The sequence below is a fragment of the Dendrobium catenatum genome, unplaced genomic scaffold, assembly GCF_001605985.2.
Source record: "Dendrobium catenatum unplaced genomic scaffold, ASM160598v2 fragScaff_scaffold_138, whole genome shotgun sequence".
Classification (NCBI taxonomy): Eukaryota; Viridiplantae; Streptophyta; class Magnoliopsida; order Asparagales; family Orchidaceae; genus Dendrobium; species Dendrobium catenatum.
Window position 1 is genome coordinate 402911 of NW_021318600.1, and position 21442 is coordinate 424352.

General features: G+C 37.2%; 1 protein-coding gene across 1 annotated transcript in view; it reads right to left on the reverse strand.

Moving 5' to 3' along the window:
• The window catches only part of LOC110113393 (paladin), a gene marked incomplete at its 5' end in the record, with an annotated part of 47175 nt that extends 25990 nt beyond the window's left edge, over positions 1–21185 (reverse strand). Inside the window, 7 exon segments of the mRNA XM_020845957.2 lie at positions 11731–12015; positions 12089–12372; positions 12449–12679; positions 19255–19428; positions 19544–20143; positions 20219–20542; positions 20756–21185. Coding sequence (XP_020701616.1) covers positions 11731–12015; positions 12089–12372; positions 12449–12679; positions 19255–19428; positions 19544–20143; positions 20219–20542; positions 20756–21185 — 2328 coding nt within the window.
• Positions 21186–21442: the final 257 nt, after the last annotated feature.

Consider the following 21442-nt stretch of genomic DNA (forward strand, 5'->3'; position numbering starts at 1 on the left):
TCGTACCGCCTCGATTAAATCGACGCATCCCGGGACCGGGCGGACCTAATCTAATAGAATTTTCCTTAATTTAAGGGGATTTTTCTATCGCACAACAGCATGATGCATTCCTCCCTTCCAACCAACCAACTTGAATTATGCTGATATACCCATCTATTTCACCATATCACTCGAATAGTAGATTCAAAGATATCTAAAAACGTGTTACTTCTTATTAATAACTTGAGATTTCGGCCCCAAAACTTCACCATTATTCCTCACTTAGGTATATTGGCTACCTTAAAATTACAACTCCCATATATTCAATTTTATTTACTCAATGCAAACTTTAGAGGTTGACTCCATAATTTAAGTTATTCTTCAACCTCCCCTCTGTCTTCTTAACAGAAGAATATTCATCAGCAAATAGATATACACAAGGTAGCAGCACTCTTGCAAATGTCTAATGAGAACAGCCCATAATAAAGCAAAAAGATATGGACTTAATGCTTGCATCCTTATAAATCCAAACTAAAATAGAAAATACTTGGTTCAACCACCTTCGCTTAAACACAAGTATAGCATCTTATTGATTTGAAATATAAGCTTCATTAACCCTTTTTTTCAAGACTCTCCATAACACTTCTCTTGAACTTTATCATTATGCTTCTCTAAATCAATAAATATTCATATGTAGACCTCCTAATTCTCTTTATATTTCTCACATAAACCTCAAAAAATTGTATGGCTTCCTAGTGACCTACCCCGGCATGCAAATCCAAATTATTTTCGGAGAAATATAGTATCACGCCCCGCAACCTATGCTCCATAAGTCCGCTCAAATATTTATTCTTAAAAATAGGAATATAACAACACTCATTCTCACTAATTTGGCATCTCTTGTCTAGTCTTTAAAACAGTATTAAAAACTAGTAGCCAAGAATTCCTTCATCTCCTAACATTTTTCACATCTCTTTGGATTCACATTCTCTATGAATATCAATCAGGTCCAACACTTTTTTCAAAATCTTTATTTTCTTTTAAACCCTCCTCTAACTTTTGTTTTTAACTAATACGCCCATTAAAGATAAAAATCTATTTTTCATTTGAGGTGGCTAAAGTCACTAATTCAATGGTATTTTCATATTTTTCATAAAAGTTTTTTAACCGCCCCCATAAAAGCCCACCCACCCCACCACCAAACCATTAAACCCCCCACCTGGCCCGTCAACGCCCCCACACACCTAACCCCAACCACCAAAAAAAACCACTCCCCCCATGCGCAGGCCCCAAAAAAAATAAACCCCCCAAAACCCCGCCGCTCCCGAAACTTAATGTGGTTCATCAACGACTTGACACTTAAACTTGATTATTTAATACAGTTTCAAGCTCAAATTTTACGAAGAACAATCTTTTAAAAATAAAATATATATTAAGTATATTTTAAAATAAATTTTAAAATATAACATAGTCATCGCTGTACACTCTCGATTAATTGAAACATTTATAAAAAAATTAAAAATATAATAAATATTATGCGACTTGTTTCAAAGTACACTATTTTTTTATGTATTTTTTAAAAAAATCAAATTTATCATTTTAAAAATCAAAAGTAGATTATTCATTCCATCGGCACCCACTGGAGCTGCGGATCACCGGTTGGGCAGGGTCGCCAAAAAGCTCGCCGGCGGAACCCCCGGGTAAGCTCCTATCTCCCATGTCTGAAAGAACTATGAAAATTTTTAATAAAATTTTAAATATCATTATTTATTATGCGTTATTATTGTACACATTATTTTTACTTATAACATTTTTTTAAACATTAAAATTTGATTTTTTTAAAAATATAAAAAATGGAAATAAAACAGTTTAACGAGCAAGCCGTGCTACAAATATATTTATTTTATTTTGATCTTTTAGTTTTTCTTTTCAATCCTAACTGCCGCACAAATAAGTCGTCTGTTTAAAAGGCATCATATGCCTATTTTAATTTGGTTCTATAAACACTACTCAACACTCACTATATCGCATGTGTAGGGATAATACGAAATCAAAGAGAATAATAGAGAACATGTGGAGCATCCTTTATTCTAAATATAAAACATGCACTTAAATAATAATCATGTTCTTCATCAACCATAATGAATCATTTATGGATAGAAGAAAAAACATTTTCATTATAGGAGACCATAGAATCTCCATAAGAAGGAGTAATATAACTTTTTATATTTTCAACCGTATTAACATTATAATTAAACATATTGAGATTATTATAATTTGAAATATATTAAATTTGCATTTTTTAAACGACGTTTGGCTCTTTAACTTATACTAGGACCGGTTAGGCCTAAACAGGGCTTAGCTTATTAGCTCATCGAGCTCTGATCCACCATCCATTATTGTCGGTCGAACCTAACTTCGGTCATAAAGTCAGCTTGAGCTCAGTTACATTCCTGATTGCCGTGTTAAGGCGAGTGGACTTCTCTGATATATGCTAAGCCCTTCAAGTTGATGTTTTTTAATTTTTTCTTTTATTTTTATATTTTAATCAAATTTCTTGTTAAATCTTTAGCTCACAAATTGCCCGCTATCGACTTTTGAGTTGAGGTGATCTGAGCTCTATTAGAGCAAATCAATTGGAAAAGGTTGTACCTTTGGGTACTTTAAGACGGTGCTCCTGCGTAAATCAAATGGGAAAAGGAAATGTAAATGAAAAATTTAAGATAACATTGTTTCGAAATAGTATAAATGAAAATATCCAAAGAAGTATAAGTTAATGAAATAAAGGAATAAGATTAAGAAAAGAAAGAATATATATTAATCCATTTTTATAAAGATAAATTTATATAATTCCCACTGAGTTTACTTAGTAAACTCAAACCACGAGTTTAAATATTTCAGGAAATTCCTAAGAGAAGTAATGGCTGAAAGAGAAGAACATGTTTACAGAAGGCGAGGTGCAAATGACAACAGGTAAAATAGAAATTTTTTTTATTAGTGGCTCTTCAGTTTATAGAAAAGTTTTGATGATGAGTAAATTTATACTTTTGGAAATGTACTACCGTCCGACTTTTCGTACCCGCCTCGTTAGATCGAGCATCCGGGACGGGTCGTGACACCTCAGCTCCACATCTCGCGAGGTGGATGGATCCTTACATCAAGTATCTAAAGAATGAATCAATCAATCCCGAAATTAGCAACCTCCGACGATTCAAGATCTAGGCAATTAACTATCTGCTACTAGGCGATCACCTCTTCAGGAGATCCACCTCCTCAATCTCAAGTGTGTACAAAAAGGCCAAAAGGAGGCTTTACCAAAGCTTAGGAGGTTAATTAGAACATAAACCAAATAAATCAGCTTAAATTAAACTAAATTGACTCAAATCAATCTAGTTAAACTCCAACTGCATAGATTCAATACAAATTCAATTGACGAACACAAGTATACCTTCGGTTGTTTCCTATATAGCCTAACCTACTTTAGGAGATCTAGTGGATTGGCCTAACCTAAAGCTTAAGTGACATAGTTAACTTAAATCCTAGGCCTTAGGACCAATTTAGTCAACTTAAATGAACCATAACTAGATCTAATTAACCAAAATCAACCCAATTGAGCTTAATTGGATCAATTAAACCCAAAAAGGCCCTTAAGCATACTATAGGTTAGTTAACCCAACCCAAGTCAACCCAAAAGTATCCAATTGATACCTAAAATAAATTGACTCAGCCCAACTGAGTCATGAACCAATTGGCATAGCCCTAGAGACCCTAGGGCCTCATGTAACCCTTAATGGTTTAACCAAATTCATTGTATGCATTATGACTTAGTTTGGCAAGTACTTAAAATGATGTCACTTTATGGTACGTTATTCATGTCGATGATTAGGAGAGCCCTGTGGGGGAGAATCCACTCAGAAAGTAGTGAGGCAATCTTATTCTCTTATGTTGGAAAGCTATCAAGGTCCAATGCAAGTTAGTTTTGGTCATTCTCGTCATTTTATGTGACTTGGAACACATTTATGTGTTTATTTTGTTCATTTTTTGCAACTTTTACCAATTCTTTTCAGTTTTTATTTCGTCCATTAATTCATTTTTTATTTAATTTTTTGAGAAAATGATCAAAATGGTCCATTGACTCTTTATGAATGATCAAAATAATCTCTTTAAATGATCATTTTAGTCCCTCAAATCCTTAAAAAGAAATCAAGATAGTCTCATGGTGGAACAATTTTGGTTCCTCTTTAAAAAGTTAATGGACCAAAATGATTTTTTAATATAGCTGGAGATTATTTTGATCTTTCATAAAGAGTCAGAAGACCATTTTGATCATTTCTCTTTAATGTTTTTGTGGATTTCAAATGAATTTCAACAATGATTCCGAGTTGCCCAAGCTTAGGGGTAAAGGAAGTAGGTATTCCCATTGCATCAAGAAAGGTATATATGGGTGGTGTACGAGACACCTACAATGAAAACCCCCTCTTTGTCCCAAATATCTGTGAGCAAAATCATGAATTAGTTTTAAGCAAGACTAATGCAAGTCATCAATTCCACGTTATTATGGAAATCACCCTACAAGATAGGGGCTATTTTTAAAATTTTATATTTGAAGATAGCAAAAAATCTCCATGTAAAACAATGGGTATTTTTTATATATTTATTTGGGAAGATGTTATATTTCATATCTAGACTTATAATATTAACAATCTTATCCTCAACAACAATCTTTAAAGCTATAATTCTATCACCAATCCTATTAATTTTTATAACATTATCCTTTAAACTCTTATCTATAATGACACCTACACCATTTCTAGTACGACTCCTACCCGAATACCAAAGTTTAAATCCTAAACTATCGATTTCCTTGGCCTTCTCTCTTATCTATAATTCTATCACCTGGCAACGGCAATGTTAAATACTCAAAATGCAAGGTTTCAAAAATTCAACCAATACCAGGGACAAAGAGAATAATTCTTCGGGAAAACCTATATAAAATAATTCTAAAAAATCAGGGGTTTATCTCTCCAACTCACCAAGATTCTAAAGATCAAGCAAAAGAACTTTTAAGTCTGACAATTTTAAAAAGTCATGCTGGAGAAGCACAAGCTTCCATTGTTGACCCCAACAGATATACCCAAAGAAAAAAAAAATCAAAATCAAAATACCTGTAAACCGTTGGATCCATGAAATCCTCCGCAAATCCAGTCGTTCGGCGCCGTCTGCGCGTATCCCGAAAATCATGCGTAAATCCTGCTCAAATTCTGCGATCCGAAGCTCCGCTCGCGTCGTTAAATACCGGACCCAAACGAAGCTCTTCTCCCGCTCGCTGCTTCCTTTCCATTCGCAAACCTCCCTCGACTCCAGCTTCTGCTCCGACTCCAACCTCACGACCGAACTCCACTGTGCCGCCCTTCTCTCTGTGCCGACCTGCTCTTACCCGCCGAACTCCAAGCAGAGAGAGAGAGAGAGAGAAAGAGGGAGAGATCATTCTCCTTACCTGTGCAACCCGACACCCCATCCCGTCACCTTCTCCACTGCCGACGCCTCAAGCCCTAGCCGAACCTCCTCTCTTCCCGTAGCCGCCTCCTCCTTCGACGATTCCTCCTGATTACAACATTTGAACGGAAGCAACAAAGGGAGTTCACTGGTTATGAAGGTAACTTTCTCCCTTATACACGCTCGTTCGGCCAAATCTCGTAGACCCGCTGAACCGTGAAGGGTGGAAAGGGAGAGAGGTTATGTAATTTTTTATTAAAATTAATGTTGATTAATTTTAATCAAAATTAATAATAATTATTAATTAATTTTAATTAGTCTTAATAAAAATTTATTTTTAATTAATTTTAATTAATTGAAATTATTAAATTAATTATAATTATTGAAATTAATTATAATTAATTTTAAAAAATTAATTATAATGAATTTTAATTAATTATAATTAATCTTAATTAAAGTTAATATTAATTAATTATGATTAATTAGTATTTTTATTAAATATTAATTAACATTAATTATTTATAATTAATTAAAGTTATTTATAATTAATTATCTTAATTAATTATAATGACTTTTAATTAATTACAAAAAAGAAGAAAGAAAGTGCTCCCCCTCCTCTTACCTCGATCCTCGTGCCAACACCAACAAAAGCTAAGGTATAACACTCCTAAACTCTAAACCTTTGAAAACCTATTCCCGGCACTTGCAACGAGGCGAACGACCAACTCATGCACGCTTTTCTCTAGCGTAGTGAGAAGGGAATTCGTTGCGATGCTTGCGACAGGGCGGGTAATCAAAACTCCATTTTAGGCGTTAGTGTCGGACCGGAAAATCAACTCATGCACGCTTTTCTCTAGCGTGGTGGGAAGGGAACTCGGTGCGACGCCTACGGCGAGGCGGGGGAAATTATAAAATTGCTTATTTTAAACTGGTGCCCGCAACCCATGCACGCCTTTCTCTGGCATGGTGGGGAATAAAAATTATTACGGCCGCGGTGTCCTCGTTCGAGGGCACCTACCGTGCACGCTTTTCTCTAGCATGGCGAGAAGCCCAGTTTTCCATAGTTTTCCCCTAAACGGGGGAGACGCCGGAAGGCTTCCGAATTTTCGGGTAAACATAAGATCGTACTTGGGACAATTTTGAGCTTTACTTGGACATTGATTGGAGCATCAAATGGACTTAATTCAAACATAAACAATCAATAATAACTTCAAGTGCAAACGAAACAAGAGAATGATTCGAACTCAAGTGAACTGCAGGGGACTATTTGAACTTGAATGACTAGAACAATGGACTTGATTGAACTCAAATGAGCTTGGTACAAAGAACTTGAACCGAACAAGACTACAGAGGACTTTGACATTGAACTCAAACTTGTGGATATTTGAACTTGAACAAAGAACTTGGACTTTAACAAATCATATGAAATCAAGGTTAAAACAAGATGCAATAAGCCAAGACTGATTCCAAACAACAAGACTTTTGCAGCTATACAAGCTAGAACTCATAAAGAATGTTGAATGAATTTTCAAGGCATACAAATGATGAATGATAGAATGGCTTGATATATTCAAGAAAAATCAACTTGCAAACGAGAACGAGTGATATCCACATCGTCGTGCAAGCAAATTCAACTCCCCTTGTAAACAAAGAGATTTGGTGGATCATTATGGTTCATTACAAATATAGGAGTGCCCATAACATACTACAAGCAACATCGAAGGAGCTACAAGGAATGCAATGTCGTATCTCTCATTAACAACAATTCAATTTCAAGAAGATACAATCACGAATGAGATCAAATGCTAATGAGTAAATAAAAATGCTTGTATGCAATGAACAATAAAATGCAAGAGTAGCATGCATGTCAATAACAACACACTCAATGAAATATGCATGAGCAGTAACAAGGATCTTGTAGTGATATGTCCACAAACAAAGTAAGGGAGAGGAGTGGATCCTTTGCTATCAATACGGACTAGCATGTAAGCGAGCACATAACGGTCTACTTTCAATAAGAAAGATAGATATGTTATAAGAGACCCACACCACAATAAGCATGTCAGTACAACAAGAAGATTCGACGTTTGGTGGAATAGACATGGGGCAACGACGATGAATATTCTACAAATACTTGGGAGATAAACTGCTAGAAGGCAAAATGTGGAAGATCATAGCAAAGGGAGATACTTACGGGTCCTTGTAAAAGAACCGTCATATGCACCAGATGCCATCTACAAACAAAAAAACAGATGACACATAGCAAAATGCAAATATGTATGGGCCTTCATAGGAGACCCGTCATACACAACAAGCTATCCACAAGAAAAATACATAAGAGCTTCAAAAAAAAGTGCAAGCTCCTAAGAACAAAGGCAGGAGATTAGTTAGTGTACTATGATCCGCCTACAAAAATCAACAAATAGTGCACAACAGTCTACCTGTACAAAGCAGCAAACAATTGATCCATAAGCTGCTACTCCACGCCACCGAATCCGCAACATTCATACAAGCGGATAGAAGGCGTCTACAAATACTTTCAAAATACCCCTGCACGTGCACCGTAGCTTGTATACACATAGGTACACTAAAAAGGGTAATTATAATCAAAACACGCATGGGCCCCGGCGAGCGTGTTATTGGTACACACGTGACATCTAGGGATGCTGCGCGGGTTATCAAATTTTAAACCCGATCCTCCTTAGCAGGTAAAAAGGAGTCGACAGGGTTTAATTATAAAATACCCCCAAACCTGCATGGGCCCCGGCGAGCGTGTTATTGGTACACACGTAACGTCCAGAGATGCCGCACAGGTTTGACAAGTGAATTTAAGTTCGAAACCGATCCTTCTATACTGGTCAATAGAAGTAGACAGGGTTCGAACCAACAAACAAATATACGGTTGTGACAACCGTTATATTTATCTTAATACATTCATATTAGGCCTTCAATGCTTATAACAATAAGAATTCACTATTAAGGGTATAAAACCTACGAAACCCGATCCCCAGTCAATAGCTCGGCTGAGTAGACAAGGTTCAAGCTACAAATAGAAATGACCCAAGTACACCCCGATGATGGCCGTGTTGAATGCAGATCTCAACCGGAGGGGTTCCCCAAATATTTTAAATGTCTCTCAAATATCCATAATCCATTTAAAATTCCAAAGCTCCACCCAAATACCCATTAAAAATCCAAACACTCCACAAAAAATCCCAAAATCCCAAAAATATTTAAAAATGAAACTATCCATCTCAAAGCTTAAAGTAAAATTCATCCACCCTCCGCAACAGTTTGCCGAGGTGGACAAATTTAAAACTACTTCAGCTCACAAAGAGCCAAATGCCTAGTCGAAAATATTACTATGATCCATTCTCAAACATCTTCCTGCGATAAGGACGTGGTACATGTCCTCTGACCGGCGGTCTGCCGCCAAATGGCACCGCATGATAAACGGTTATGACCCGGGGCCCTCTGAAACCAGTGGTTTTGCCGCCAAAATGGCACCACGAAATACCGGTTATGGCCAGCGCCGTTACGTTCCTTATTGGCATCAGTCCTTGAGTATGAATCAATAGATATGATCGATAGGGCACAAAGCCCTCTGTAGCTAAGGTGGATGCAATTTGCTCCCCTTAGAAAAATAACCATCCCAGGTCTATAAGGTCCCCGTGGACGAAGCAACCTATGGCTGCCGACAAGGATCCTTCTGTCAGGTTGGGTCGACTACCTCCTCTGACTAAGTAGACCAGGGACCACGATGGCCCGGGATGACGGAACCATGGGATCTTGATCATGTCTATCATCCATTCCCCCACCACCCGCTTTAAGTTCAAGATGGTGCAATTTCTGTTTTAAATATCAATTTTCCAAATCTTCAAAACCTTCAAATTCCCAAATATCAATCCTCCAAATTCCCAAATTCTCCAACCATTCCATACCTATGCTGCTACTATATGCCAGATAACACGTATCTCTATGTATCTGATTAACGAGTAGCCTTAATCGATAGTTCTCTCTCATGATCGGGAGGGGTAATTAACTATAGGGGCTTGTGCCTATAGGAAACCAGAACTCATATCATAAAGTGCTCACCAAATGAGGGCAAAATCTCTGGGTAGTGTCATATCTACAAACCCATCTGCCTTCCAAAATTTACCCCGGAACTTATTCCATTAAAACTCCCTCGCCGAATAAAAGAAAAGCGAGGAGGCCGGGGCCGAATTTTCGGAGCCCACATCCATAGCTCAAGTTTAGGCTCAAGCGAGTGTATAAGATCAAACTCAACAAGTCAAAATATAGTCGAGTGGTTGACCGTTCACGGTAAACATAACCAAGCTCCATCAATCTGATATCAAGAGCTATCAATTGGTCAAGTTATAGAAACACAAGCCTGCATAGCACTAGAGCTCAAGCAAATGTATAAGATCGAACTCAATAAGATCAAATATGGTCGAGTCATTGACTGTTCTACTTGCTCAACTAATTTCAATAATCTGATTATAAAACCTGTCTAGTTCTAAGCTTACCTGACTTGACAAGTTTGAGTTACTCAGATTCACGATATTTTCTCATCTGGTCAATAGATCAACTAAAAAATAAGATGGTATGCTTTCAAAAAAAAAGTAATACATTTAAGTATTCATTCAAGAGGCTTTCAAAATATACAAGCTCAAAAAACTTGAAAACCTAAAAAGAGGACTCTAAGTATGCAAAAACTCCAATAGCTTAGGTCGTAAAAAGCACAATGCTCCATAGCTCAAGTCTAGGGCTTGAGCAGATGTATAAAGTCGAACTCAACAAATTCAAATATGGAGTCACTAAAACTTCCTTTACTCAATAAAACATAAGGCAGGCTGCAGTAAAAAACACTCGATTCACCAATCAAGCATATATTCTCAATTAGATGAAGGGTTAGGATAACATCATTAAAATAATAATCCTTACTAAAAGGAGGCACCAAGCAAAGCTTGATATTATTAGCAAAGTCAAAATCTCCAATTCTATCAGAAACTTTGATAAAGTGTAAAACTAAGACCAAAGGAGATCTTACTTCTTCAACAAAATAGAAAGCACATAACTGAAAAAATTATCCTGACGTTCTTACAAAACTCAAGGCTGAACCTAGATAATTTTATTATCAATTAGTCTATTAAGCACAAGCACTAGATGGAAGACTCTCCGTAATCAACCTAATAGAATCCATGGGGGCTAGATTGAAAGCACAGGTCCGAAGGTATACTCATATAGCCTGATAAGTCAACAGAGACAATTTAGACCAATTCTTTTACCAATGGTGCCTCAAAAACATAGGAAAAAAGGAACCCCAAATTTCAAAACTGCTAAAATGAGACCTTCACCAAGTCTACCAAAGTAAACTGCACAAGACAAAAGGTATACTCATTTTGACTAACAAGTCAATGAAGATAATTCAAATAAATTTCTTCATTACGTTCATTAAAGCAACCAAAATTCAAATTTTAAAATTACCAAATGAAAACATCATTATCAAGTCCATCAAGCACAAAGTGTCAGACTAATAACAATCTTTATTGGCTCAACAAGCCAATCAATCCAGTCAAAAGAAAATTCAAATTCTACTCCCAACTCTTAAAGTCAAACTCATAGAAATGATTAGGGAATCACCATGGTCGAAAAAAGACTAAGCATTAATCGAAGGAAATCACCAAGGTTCAATAAAGTTGAAGCATGAATCAATACACCATGTTGAAAGAGCACAAGCCAAAGTACAATTCATTTCGGCATCCCTGTATAACTTAGGAGATCTACAAAGAACTCTCAGCATAACATCCAAGCAAACTCTTGAAGAATCGCAAAGTCAAACCCTTAGTTTGACATCAAAAACAGATATTTGGATGCCCAAGAAATACTTTTAATTTCAATATAAATTAATATTAATGCTTACTAAAAAAATTTAAAGTTGACAAAACAAACCACACTCCATATTAATAGATGGAGAACAACAATCCATAAAGCTGGTGCAAAATAGGTGGCACAAAACTAACAAGGATGGTAATGCTGACAAATTAAATAAAATTTGAAAACATGCATCTACTTCCTAAGCAAAAAGAGCACTTAGGTGCTCAGAGCATCCTCTCACCCACCACTGATATTTTAAAATATTAGCAGCAATATTAATCAGACAATATCAATATAATTTCAATTCAACTTCTGCTGCTTAGACATGTAATGTAAAATATATTAAAATTTGTTTTCTCCACCAGCAGCTCTTACCTTTCTATGAGAGCATCAACCTCTGCTTTGCACTTTGGCCCATGGATCAAAACTCTGGTGAGACTTAATATATCACTATAATCCCCATATTTTAGTGCTTCTTCACCAACAGTCCGATAAGCAAAACTATTTCTGGATAGTGCTGAAGAAATAAATGTTTCTGCTTTCTCAGATGCTCCTGACGAAAACTTTGCATTTGCATCTAGTCCAAGGCATTTGATAACCATTGCATATGCAACCCCTCCATATCCTGTAAGTGAAACGAAAAGATGATACCTGGCACAACTGCAGACAAGAATACTGGTAAGGTACCACATATGATTCAATTATATAAAGAACTAGGGTATCAAATACATACTCATTTTTATAGTGTTTTATAGCATCGGCATCTGCAGCAGATGGTTCTCTTTCTCTAGTCAAAGGTATCCTTCTATAATCTATGTTGTATCCTTCATCTCTCAAAGCAGCATATACTTCAGCTGGTGTCTTGACATCATTTAACAAGAGATGCTCCCAAAACCCGATAACAATACAATGGTTACTAACTGGATTAAATTCCTCTTGATGCAGAAGTATTTGGCCATTTGACTGGGCAACTTCAGAATTTATGTCCTCTTTCATCCTCAACTCTATGCTTTCTACCTGAATAAAGAATGTGATTGGCATTAGACAAATAATATATTAGGTTACTGGAAACCGGCATTAACTAGAAACTCACCAAAGGCCCACTAATACCAACATATCTAAGCGTATCAACTGGCCGATCTAATTCTCTAAGAACATACGGTAAGCCATTGATGTAGATAACAGCTTCCTCTCTCAAATCCGTTATAAGAACATTTGGGGGAGTACGTCCATTTCCTGTCCACTTGGCACCCAAATAGTCAAGCATAGCCCTCGCGCCGTCAATAGTTGGGGTTGCCATACTATAAACAGGGTATGCATCCACCTGATAAAGGTTCTCTGGTTAAAAAAAGTTATAGTTGCAAACATGCTAGGGTGCTCGACAAGCCTGATGCATGCCAAGTGATTTATTTAGAATGAATATTACAATTTACTAGAAACCTGGCCATAAATACCTTCTAACTAATATTAAAAGGTAACATATTTAGATAAGGAATGATTCTTAAAACTTTCTCCCCAGTTACAAACTTCTGGGTGAAAGGAATGAAAAAATATTAGGGACAGTATAATCACTAAATATATTATATTGCGACATTTTTAGAAGCAAAATAATTAGAAAATAGCATGGAGACTAATTAAGGCAACATGAAAATAACATAATAATCATAAAGAATATATAAGAACTAGATACAATATTTGTAGGCAACATTATTTAACTGCTACGAACCTATGGAATGGATCAAAATTAACAATTTTAAGGAACCTTAAATAAAAGTAAATGATTCAATATCATGAGAAATACTAGTTTTACAAATCAGCAAAAAGTTATCATGTTACAACTTCCCATCATCTGAAATTTGTCTCTCATAAATGGTAATTGATTAAAAGAGGTATAGAATAGGAGTAATAACCATATTTAAAAAATGTAAACGATCCTTCTCAAAACAATGTACAAGACAAAACTATTTGCATGGCTAAAAGCATTGCTGAAGGAAACAGCATAGCTAAATCTTATGTTTAATTTAAACAAATAGAATGATCTACCACCTTGATTAGATGAAATACCTTAATCAAAATATCAAAAAAATGATAATAATCAAATTGGTCTAGTTAGATGATAAGATTATCCACAAACAGCTCTATGAGGGTCAAATGCAGTATACTGAAAAAAAAAAAGAAATGAATTCATGACATCTGCAAGGCTAGAAACTAGAATTTCAATTCACACATAATGCAGAAACCAAGCAGCTTGATCATCTGTGTTGGACCATCCAAATTTAATGCTATTGCAGTATACTTACTGTTAAAACGAGATATTTATGAAGGAAAAGCTTAAGCTTTATTGCATGAATTCTTCCCTATATATAGATCTATACAAGATATTAGAAAAGGAAATAAATAACTACATAATAATGAAATATAACTCTTCCTAAATCAACTGCCTATCTATGGAAGGTGTTTCAATGTGATTCATGAGTGCTTCCCATGGATTGCTCTTTGTGACCGTCAGATCCTTTCCTCTAGTAACGGCTGGATTTCAACACTCCCCCTCAAGCTGGGAAATATAGATCTATCATTCACAGCTTGTCAATCATCCTGAGAAAGACAGAACTGTCTAGTCCTTTGGTAAGAACGTCTGCAAGTTGATCTTTTGATGATACATGGTCGATACTTACTAGACCACTGTCTAGTTTTTCTTTAATGAAATGTCTGTCCACTTCTATGTGCTTGGTCCTGTCATGCTGGAGTGGATTGTGGGCTATGCTGATTGCTGATTTGTTATCACAATATAGCTTTATGGGCTCATCCCAATTGACCTTTAAGTCTTCTAGGATTATTTTGATCCATAGTAGCTCACATATTCCCAAAGCCATAGCTCGATATTCTGCTTCTGCACTAGATCTTACCAATACATTCTGTTTCTTGCTTCTCCATGTAACTAGGTTACCTCCAAGAAATGTGCAGTATCCAGATATAGATCTTCTATCAACAGGTGATCCTACATAGTCAGCATCCGTGTATGCTTCTAGGATTATTCTGCTATCTCTCTTAAAGAGAATCCCTTTTTCTGGGTTTCCTTTAAGGTAGTGCAATATCCTGTCAACCGCTTGCATGTGAACCTCTTTAGATTTTGCATAAACTGACTGACCATGCTTACAGCAAATGCTATATCTGGTCTAGTGTGAGAAAGATAGATTAATTTCCCTACCAGTCTCTGGTAGGCTCCTTTATCCACATCTGGATCCTCTCTAGCTTCTCCTAGTTTAAGATTAGGCTCTACTGGTGTTGGTACTGGCTTACAGGCTAGTTTCTCTATTTCTTTCAGAAGATCTTTAATGTACTTTTGTTTTGAGATAAAGATTCATTTGCTGGAGTGAGCAACTTCAATTCCAAGAAAGTATTTTAGTCTACCAAGTTCTTTGATGTCAAATTCCTTGATAAGACTTTTCCTTAGACTATCTTTCTCCTTTTCATTATTTCCAGTCAAGATTATATCGTCCACATACACTAGCAATATTGTGACTTCCCCTGAGTCTGAATGTTTAAAGAATAGTGTATAATCCCCTTGGCTTTGTTTATACCCGTTAAGGAGCATAAACTTAGAGAACCTTCCAAACCAAGCCCTTGGTGATTGTTTGAGCCCATATAGGGCCTTTTTTAATCTGCATACTTTCTCACCTTCAGATTTCTCCTTGAACCCTGGTGGTATTTCCATAAATATCTCTTCCTCCAGATCCCCATGTAAGAATGCATTTTTCACATCCAATTGTTCCAAATACCAGTTGTATTTTGCTGCTAGTGAGTAGTATTCTGACAGTGTTCATCTTGGCTACAGGTGCAAAGGTTTCTTGATAGTCAATGTCATATGTTTGAGTGAACCCTTTTGCCACTAGTCTTGCCTTATATCTTTCTAGTGTGCCATCAGCTTGGTACTTTACGGAAAATACCCATTTGCATCCAACCGATTTTTTCCCTGTCGGTAGAGTAATGATTTCCCATGTTTTGTTCTTTTCTAGGGCCTGCATTTCATCTATCATGCATTTTTCCAATTTTTATTAGATAAGGCCTCAAAAATATCTTTAGGAATATGAATATCTTCTAGTGTAACCAAAAAAATTTTATGTGAAGATGATAAGTTGTTGAAGGATATAGAGTTGGTTATAGGATATAAGGGAGGTGGAGAGCTTACCTTATGTCCAGGAGATGGTTCAGATTCTTGGATCTGCTTTAGAGTGTAATCTGAATTTGTACGTCTGGAGTATACCTTCCCAAATCTAATGACAGCTTGGTCTTTTGTTTCCTTGTCCTGATTTTCAAGTGGATTGGTTTGAGGTGGTGGAGGAAGGTCAAGAGGTATTAGTTCATTTTCCTCATCTTCCTCAAGTTCAGTCTCCCCCTGAAGATGAGGTTTGAAAAAATAGGAACTTTGTTCATCAAAAGTAACGTCAACAGAAACAAAGGTTTTCTTGTAGGAGGACGATAACACTTGTAACCTTTTTTGGTAGCAGAATAGCCAATAAAGATGCATTTAAGTGCTCTTGGATATAGTTTTCCTCTATTTTGGCTATGGATATGAACATATGATGTGCACCCAAATATTTTTGGTGTAAGGTTATGATGGGTTCAAAATTCGGGGTAAAATGAGGACAAAATTTCCATTGGAGTTTTTAGTCCAAGGGGAAGGAAGTCGGTTTATGAGATATGTTACAGTTAGGAGAGCTTCTCCCCAATAGGATTTGGGTATATTATAGTGGAATAGAAAAGCTCGAGTGGAGGCTAGAAGGTGACCATTTTTTCTTTCTGCAACCCCATTTTGTTGTGGCGTGTGAACGCAGGAGGACTCGTGAATGATCCCTTCATTTTGAAAGTAGGAGGAAAGGATTTGGTTAAAATAGTCTTTGGCATTATCGGAGCGGAATCTTCTTATTTTCACCCCGAATTGATTTTGGATCATGGTATGAAATATAGGAAGAATGGTGCTAACATCTGATTTATTTTTGAGGAGATAGATCCAAGAGGCTCTAGTGCAATCATCAATGAATGATACAAACCACGTGCTCCAGAGATATTGGGGATTTTTTAGGGTCCCCATATATCACTGTGAATATAGTACAAAGGAGTATCACATCTCTCATTCTTATTTGGGAGGGAAGTTCTTTTGTGTTTGTCTAACTCACAAGTTTCACAATGAAAATTTTTATTTTCTAATTTCTGAAAAAGTTGTGAATACATATGTCTTAGGACATCAAAAGATGGGTGTCCTAACCTATAATGATGAAGCCAAATAGTGGAGTTTTTATCAACTAAGGACAATATAGAGCAGCTATTTTTAGATTGGTTCAGTTTTTCCAAGTAGTACAATCCAGCTTTCTCCTTAGCAAGTCCAATCTTCTTCCTCGATCTCTGGTCCTGAAATACGCAATAGGTAGGGTTAAATAATGCTTGACAATTATGATCATTGGTAAGTTTTTGGATTAAAATTAGGTTTGTGAATAATTGAGGTACGTGGAGCACATTTTTTAGAATGAGCGCGGGATATAATGTTATGTCTCCTTGGCCTGCTACTGTGGTAAGAGAACCATCAGCAATAATGATTTTCTTATTGTTTGGACAAGGAGTATAGTTGATGAAGTGGTTAGTTGAGTGGGTCATATGATTTGTGGCTCCTGAGTTAAAGATCCATGATTCCTTTAAATGATTTCTAAAGGCACTTAAACTAATAGAAATCGAAAACTTACCTGAGAGTGCAAGTGAGGAAGATGCATTTGGTTTTTCAAGGGATACCAGGAGTTTTTAAGTTTATCAATATCTTCTCTCTTGAGTTCTCCAAGGCTGGACTATGCTTCTGGGGTGGACTGACTTGTAGTGTTATTGGCCTGCGACATGCTCCTTATTTCACCTTTTTTATTCCACTCCTTACTGGGGGGTTTTCCATGTATTTTCCAGCATGTTTCTTTTGTGTGTCTTGACTTTTTGCAATAGCTCCACCAAAGTGAGTCTTTATCTTTGAATTTTGAAGAATATTTACCTTTCTCCTTCCATGATGATTCTTTGTTCATCACCATTGCTGAGCTTTCAACGAACTCTGGTTCTAACATCACTCGTCGACTTTCCTCTGCGCGGATGAGAGAAATGGTTTCATTGAGTGACGGCGTCTCCTCTTTGCCAAGTATCTGAACTCTAACTTGGTCAAATTATGCATTTAGTCCTGCAAGAAAATCATAAACTCTATCGTTTTCAATAAAGTTCTTTAGGATCGCATCATCTTCCGGACATCTGGTTTCTATGCACCTATAGTGATCAAGTTCTTGCCACAGATTTTGCAGAATTGTGGCATACTGCGTTACGGTCTTACTCCCCTGCTTCGTGCTTCTAACTTTGACTTTAACTTCAAAGATTTGAGCCGCATCACGGGCTTTGGAGAAGATTTGTCTGGCCGCATCTCATATGTCCTTTGCAGTCCAAAGGAACATAAATGTACTACTAATTTTTGGAGTCATTGAGTTCCACAAACATGACATAATCATGGAGTTTGCTTCATCCCATACCTCAAATTTGGGATCTCCTTCTTTTGGTCCTCCTCCAAGGAGGTGTTGTATTTTACCTTTCCCCTTCAAGTAGGTTTTCACAAACTGAGACCACTTCAAGTAGTTCTTCCCATTTAGACGATAGGAGGGTTGCATGCTTTGAAGGTCACCTCGACCTGGGTGCACCATAGACTCCTTATTTTGCTCAATGCTCTGGGAGCTAATTTCATACATTGGTTAACAATGAAGGCTTCCAACTTTTTTTTTTTTTTTTTTTTGAGAAAACCTTCCCTGTTTACTAAAACCGGGTCGTCCAACTATTTAAAAGAATCGGACCGGGTAGCTTAGGGCACGCGCGAAGCAGGCACTCGAGCTGGCGGCTTCCTTCGACGATCTTCCCTTCCAGTCGGATCAGGATGCTCGTCGGCTGCTCGACTCCTCTCCTTCGACGATCTTCCCTTCCTGTCGGATCGAGCTCCTCCACCGAGCTGGGTCCAGAGATCGAAACGGGTTCCTCCACCGAGCGTGGGAAGACGCTCGTGCGATCCCGATCTTCGTGCGGATCTGCCGATCGTGTGGAAGAGCAGGATCAGGTTTCCCTTCTCTCGTTCAGCTTTGTTGCTTCTTTCGTTCAGCGATCGGGACGGACTTCCGATCGGCTTCGGAAGTATCTTCCACACGGGCGGTTTCAGACAGGTATGACTGCTCCTTCGTCTCCTTCGCTTCCTTCGTGGCTGTTCGTCTAGGCTCCTTCGATGACAGTTCTGACGAAGTCGAGGCGTCCTCTTGCAGTAGCAACTGGCGGGATAGACACTTCTGCGTCGGGCTCTTGCAGCGTCAGAAGGTTGGATTGTTCGGCAATGAAGGCCTCCCGATCGGCTCTGATACCATGTTAAAACGAGAGATTTATGAGGGAAAAGCTTAAGCTTTATTGCATGAATTCTTCCCTATATATAGATCTATACAAGATATTAGAAAAGGAAACAAATAACTACATAATAATGAAATATAACTCTTCCTAAATCAGCTGCCTATCTATGGAAGGTGTTTCAATGTGATTCATGAGTGCTTCCCATGGATTGCTCTTTGTGACCGTCATATCCTTTCCTATAGTAACGGCTGGATTTCAACACTTACAAAATCTTCTAATTTTCTATCCATGCTACTTCACACAATATTGAAAAAAATATATATTTATGTGTCCAGGAATATAGTAATATTTAATTAGATATCTAATTTGTGTAATTGAATACATGGAGAGACCCTTAAATCATTCTTTTAAATAAATAATTAAACATAAATTTTGGGGTAAAGATATAAAATCAATACAATCTATCATAAATGTATCATTACAGCAATTAGTAAGGCTAACCTTGTACACGTTTGGTGCACCTAGTAAATCAAAGCTGCCTGATGCTTTTGGCCCATGAAAAACGTATTTCTTCAGTATAGATCCCTTTCCTAAAACTGAACCGCTGCGAGACTTAACTATAGCATCCATCACGACATCACCATGCTGAGATTCATGTAGTACCCTACCCTCCTCCTGGTAAGGGATAATTTTTTAGGAACAAGAAACCTTTAATGCTTTTATAAACTAAAAGACAACAGATGCCACAAATTCAACATTCATGTGTCAATTGAACAGTGAAGGGAGCTACCGGAACTGTGAAGAACCTCCCTGGACGTAACCTAATGCTCCATTTCATAGTTTGAATCTCTGGTCTCCTATGCAACCAAGCTTTGAATGTGATCTTAGTTTCTCCTTGCCCACAGAAACCATCAAATGCTTCACTTCCAAGGTATGCTGCAAAAGCAATTAACCTGAAGTAGCGTTCAAGATACTCTGCACCACGGTGTAAAGCCATCTTCCTTACTCTAGGCTCTGCATGCTGTTGATTGAATACTTTCCTATATTGCAGAACTGCCTGGCGTATGTTTTGTAGAGCCGAACATCTGTCAATAACAGCATCCAAAACCTTTCTGCACTCTGCTCCATTGTCGAACAATCTAGTAATCTTCCTCAATAAGAGAATGTCATTTATTCCAAAAGCACGATGAAGTTCCTTTCCGCTTCTGGATTTTGCTACATTTGACACTAATGAAACACTATCACCAAAAGTAACATCACTGAGTAAATCACCATCTGACTCCCGATTGGAAACATCTTCCGATTCCATTTTAATAGGTCTCCCATAACCAATTCGTAGTTTCAGAAGGCAAGCTATCACAGTCCCCGTGGTTGTTCTACCCCTACCCATCTAACAAGAAACTAAAATACTAGATAAAAAGAACCTTGCCAAATGCATGTTAAAACAAAATTTAAAGAGTTCTACCTGACAATTGAAAACAAAAGCAGTATTTTTGGAAGAAGATGCAGCATTTGCTGCTATGGCATCAAAATCAGAACTCTGGGGAGCTTTTCCATCAGTTATAGGCACACGTGCATACTTGATGGGAAGGCCTTCCATCTCAAATTGTTTGAAGACCTCTAATGGAGTCTGAACAGAGTCAGCATTTATATGCTCCCATGCATCAAAAATTTGCCCATCATCAGTTTCATGAATTACCATTATAGCACCACCATAGCGATCTGCTTCCCTCAAAATGTCCTCCTTTAGACGGGCTTCCATTCTTTCCACTCTATCACGATCTATTCCCTAGGATACCATTGGATAAAATAGTTAGTTCCACCTTTTTCAGTGGAAATTAATCAACAGACTATTTAAGAAAAATAAAATGGTACTAAATTAGCATAACAGAACAGATAAATAGGACAAATTTAGTGAAAACATTTACAAGGACTATGAAAAAAAAAAATGCAAGCAAAATTTCCTAGATATGCATTTATTAAAGGAGAAAAAAGGCATTACCGTATATTCTAACATGTTTTTGTATGGCCTTTCCATCTCACGTAGCACAAAAGGCTTTCCATTTATATAGATAACTGGCTCTTCCCTCATGTTATGCCACAAAACTGGCCGATAGCTTCTATTTCCACTAATCCTTTGAATAACAGCTCGAATCCCATCCACCGTGGGATTGGCCACGCCATAAACTGGAAAACCAGGGACTGCTCGAAAATTAGGGGCACCATCCACTCTATCCGGTAAATTAAGATTTTGACAACCCGGACAATGATCACTTTTTAAAACAGTTTGACTTCCAAGAACTTCTCCGCTCCTTGTAGCAGCTACCACACCCATCTCACAAGGACGACCATCTGAAGATTCAACAATCTTCATTACAGATTGTTTTTGTCTAGAAAATCCAAGTGCACCCATTGGGTTTCTCCTCAACAACCTATAAAAATACAAAATAAATGAAAAATGCTGCGGTTAAAGTTAAATAAATCACAGAAGAATAAATTTCATGCATCTCAGCAACTAAGTAGTGATGCATTACAAAAAAGTAATACATAGATTCATCCTTCCTAACATAATTTAAAATTGAGCAATTTGACGCACGCCTCTACCCAAGGCACACACAAAATAGGCTTTGAAGCATATGCCTCACATGGACTAGCTGAGGTGTCCAACTAGGTTGAGTGAAGTGCATCA